The 4,036-nt window shown below is 43.7% G+C and overlaps 1 protein-coding gene across 1 annotated transcript in view; it reads right to left on the bottom strand.

Annotated features, from left to right (window-relative positions):
- Positions 1–4,036, bottom strand: part of FAF2 (Fas associated factor family member 2) — a 63,094-nt gene that overhangs the window by 7,393 nt on the left and 51,665 nt on the right. The window contains exon 10 of the mRNA XM_011946834.1: positions 3,219–3,362. Coding sequence (XP_011802224.1) covers positions 3,219–3,362 — 144 coding nt within the window. The remainder of the gene's footprint in view (positions 1–3,218; positions 3,363–4,036) is intronic.

The raw sequence follows: 4,036 nt of genomic DNA, 5'->3' as shown, positions 1-4,036 counted from the left end.
AGATGGGGTTTCACCATGTTGGCCAGGCTGGTCTCAAACTCCTGAACCCAGGTGATCCACCCACCTTGGCCTCCCAAAGTGCTGGGATTACAGGCGTGAGCCACCGCGCCCGGCCGATACAAGGTCTTTAAGGGTACTAACAAACACTACAGCATTATTAGGTTTTATGTAATTATCTCTGTGAATGTTAAATTCCAGGCCAGCACTATCAGGACACTGCTACTTTACACTTCTTTCCATCTCTAAGCCCCATTTATGAGCAAGCATTTCTCTTAGACTCATCTCAGTTGGCCATGATACTCTTTTTAAAAAAACAGCTTTTAGTGAGGAACCCATTTAAAAGTCTTCAAGGATCAAATAGTTAATGAATGGCTGGTTCCCTCTTGGCCGTAAGCCTATTCTGTTCCACAGTTCTAACAAATTTTTCCTCCAAAACTCTCAGGAGAGTAAATTTTTGTTAGGTTTTTCATTCTTTTTTTTTTTTTGAGCCAGAGTTTCACACTTGTTGCCCAGGCTGGAGTGCAATGGCATGATCTCGGCTCACTGCAACCTCTGCCTCCCAAGTTCAAGCAATTCTCCTGCCTCAGCCTCCCAAGTAGGTGGGATTATAAGCATGTGCCACCACACCCTGCTAATTTTGTATTTTTAGTAGAGACAGAGTTTCTCCATTTTGGTCAGGCTGGTCTTGAACTCCTGACCTCAGGTAATCCGTCTGCCTTGGCCTCCCAAAGTGCTGGGATTATAGGTGTGAGCTACGGCACCTGGCCTAGGTTTTTCATTATATAGTTTTATCTATCAGAATTTTTGGGGTAGAAATTCCATGGAGTTTGTGTGTACAATAGCAAAATTGCTAGTGAACATGAAAGTTAAACTACATATACAAACCCATAGTTAAGAACGGGACACCAGGGGAAGGAAATTAACACTAATTAACCACCTACTACATGGTGGATACTGTGTGAGGCACATCCATGTTATCTCAATTTAAAAATCCAAAGTTAGAGACATGGGGCTGAATGCAGTGGCTCACACCTGTAATCCCAGCACTTTGGGAGGCCGAGGCGGGTGGATCACTTGAGGTCAGGAGTTTGAGACCAGCCTGACCAACATGGCGAAACCCCATCTCTACTAAAAAAAAAAAGAAAAAAAACAAAAAACAAAAATTAGCCAGGCATGGTGGTGGGTGCCTACTTGGGAGGCTGAGGCAGGAGAACCGCTTGAGCCCAAGAGGCAGAGGTTGCAGTGAGCTGGGATAGTGCCACTGCGCTCCAGCTAGGGTGACAAGGCGAAACTCTGTCTCAAAACAAACAAAGTTAGAGACATGAGCACTTCCCCTAATATAAATAAATGCATAAACGAGAGAGAAATAAAACAAGGAAGCCATTTGCTTCTCTCTTACCAGAATGTTTCATAACTTTAATTCTGTATTAGTTCTCTGAGTCTTACATTCTGTACTGACCAGTAAGCTCCATGAATTCCAAAACCATGTCTCACTCATCTAAATGATCCCTAGAGTATCTAGCTCAGTGTATGACACACCTATCTGCAGTTTAAACTTATCAGAGGGCAGACTATAGTTCCAGTTCACTAATGGGAAATCTGAGGCCCTGTAAGTTTTGCAACTTGCCCAATGTTGTCCAGTTAAACAAACAGAAGCAATGAATGTACTACCCAGCCTCACCTGACTACAGTGTATCCTCTTTTAATTATGAGGTTTACCCTTGATTATTTTAAGTGATCAGGAAAACTGCAGAATCCACTACAGCTATAAATTTGGAAAGGTGACATACTGACTCTCAATATAAACAAATTTTCTTTTGGTTACAAATACCAAAAATAGTAGTGAGTATTTAAGTGCTTACTAGGAGCCAGGCACAATGTTGAGAATTTAATCCTAACAACAATCCTACTAGGGAGTGCCTATTATTATTATTATTATTATTATTATTATTGACAGGGTCTCTCTCTGTCGCCTGGGCTAGAGTGCAGTGGCATGATCTTGGCTCACTGCAACCTCCGCCTCCCGGGTTCAAGTGATTCTCCTGCCTCAGTCTCCTGAGTAGCTGGGACTATAGGCGTGTGCCACCACGCCCAGCTAATTTTTGTAATTTTAGTAGAGGCGAGGTTTCACCATGTTGGCCAGGCTGGTCTCAAACTCTTGACCTCAAATGATCCACTCACCTTGGCCTCCCAAAGTGCTGGGATTACAGGCATGAGCACTGTGCCATGCCATGCCTATTATTAAACTCATTTTACAGATGAAGAAATTGAGGCTTAGAAACTAAGTAACACGGCCGGGCGCGGTGGCTCAAGCCTGTAATCCCAGCACTTTGGGAGGCCGAGATGGGCGGATCACGAGGTCAGGAGATCGAGACCATCCTGGCTAACACGGTGAAACCCCGTCTCTACTAAAAAAATACAAAAATCTAGCCGGGCGAGGTGGCGGGTGCCTGTAGTCCCAGCTACTCAGGAGGCTGAGGCAGGAGAATGGCGGGAACCCGGGAGGCGGAGCTTGCAGTGAGCTGAGATCCGGCCACTGCACTCCAGCCTGGGTGATAGAGCGAGACTCTGTCTCAACAACAACAAAAAAAAGAAATTAAGTAACACTTAGTAACCCTGGAAGAATGAAAATTTGATCCTCATGCTGTGAGACTGAGTTTCTGTTTTTAAGGACTTCCACGTGGAAATGACAAACACTACTACATGGCTATCATATATACAAAGTAGCCTCAGAAAATGGGGCCTCAGAAAATGAGTAGAAAGAGAAAGACAACTGCATCCAAACTGCAAGTGCACTTATATTCAGGTATGTCATTCCAGTGCTTTTAGGTAACTGGAGACAGCTTTTTCTACAGAGCAGGGGTCTGGTGGGATTCTGAAGCCAATGCAGGAAGACAGCATAGAAGAGCCTCCCATCTTCAAACACACAAGTCTTTTGAGGGACTTATGTAAGGTACCTTTTTTTCTCAGCAGAGCCCAAACATAATTAAACAAAAACTTAAACATTGCTTTGAGTTGGAAGCTAGAACTGAAGGAGCCTACAGCAGTCCACTCTGCAGTACTGTTCCTGGTGTCCACTGATGGCACACCCATCTCTCTCTCTATTCCCTGTTCATCAGAGCAGCAGACACACCAACACCACTCTCAACAGTCAGTAAAAGCTCCAAATCTATAGCCCAGATGCTACATACACTTCACAGAACTTAGGTGGTCCTTACTGTTAGAGACTGTGAAAAGTGGAATCGTCTCTCTACTCGAGAATCATTGGGCAATTTGAAGATGATCTTGACACTTTCAGGGTCATCAGGGGAAGGTTCAGGGGGCAGGCATTCCAACTTCCTTTCCTTTTCCTCCTGTAAATTCTGCAGAGACACAAAGCAAAGGTGAGGCTTCGGCTCAAGAAATAAATACAATGACCATGTAGCTTTATTATGCAGTCGTCAGAAGAAAAATTAATGTTTAAGTATTCTACGAAAAACTTCTTGGGAATAGTCAAAAACAACCTAAATGTAAAGTACAATTGCATCTCATATATTATTTATTATGTCTAGGTATTTATTTGAGAAAAAGGGGAAAGGGAGCAGGGTGCCATGGTATGTGCCTGTAGTTCTAGCTACTTGAGAGGCCACAGCAGGACCGCTTGAGCCCAGGAGTTTCAGGGTGTAGTGTGCCATGACTGCACTAGTGAATAGCCACTGCACTCCAACCTGGGCAACACAGTGAGACCCCATCTCTTAAAAAAAAAAAAAGAAATACATTGCTAGGGAACAAAAACAACAACAACAAAACAAAACAAAAACAAAAAGATAATGAGTAAAATGCCAAATTAGCTAATACTGGTATTAAGAATGAATATTTAGGGCCAGGCATGGTGGCTCACGCCTGTAATCCCAGCACTTTGGAAGGCCAAGACAGGCAGATCACGTGAGGTCAGGAGTTCGAGAGCAGGCTGGCCAACACGGCAAAGCCTGTCTCTTTTTTTACATTTTTTTTTTTTTTTTTGAGACGGAGTCTCACTCTGTCGCCCAGGCTGGAG

The sequence above is a fragment of the Colobus angolensis genome, unplaced genomic scaffold (assembly GCF_000951035.1).
Source record: "Colobus angolensis palliatus isolate OR3802 unplaced genomic scaffold, Cang.pa_1.0 Scaffold254, whole genome shotgun sequence".
Lineage (NCBI taxonomy): Eukaryota > Metazoa > Chordata > Mammalia > Primates > Cercopithecidae > Colobus > Colobus angolensis.
This window is presented reverse-complemented; position numbering and strand designations above follow the sequence as displayed.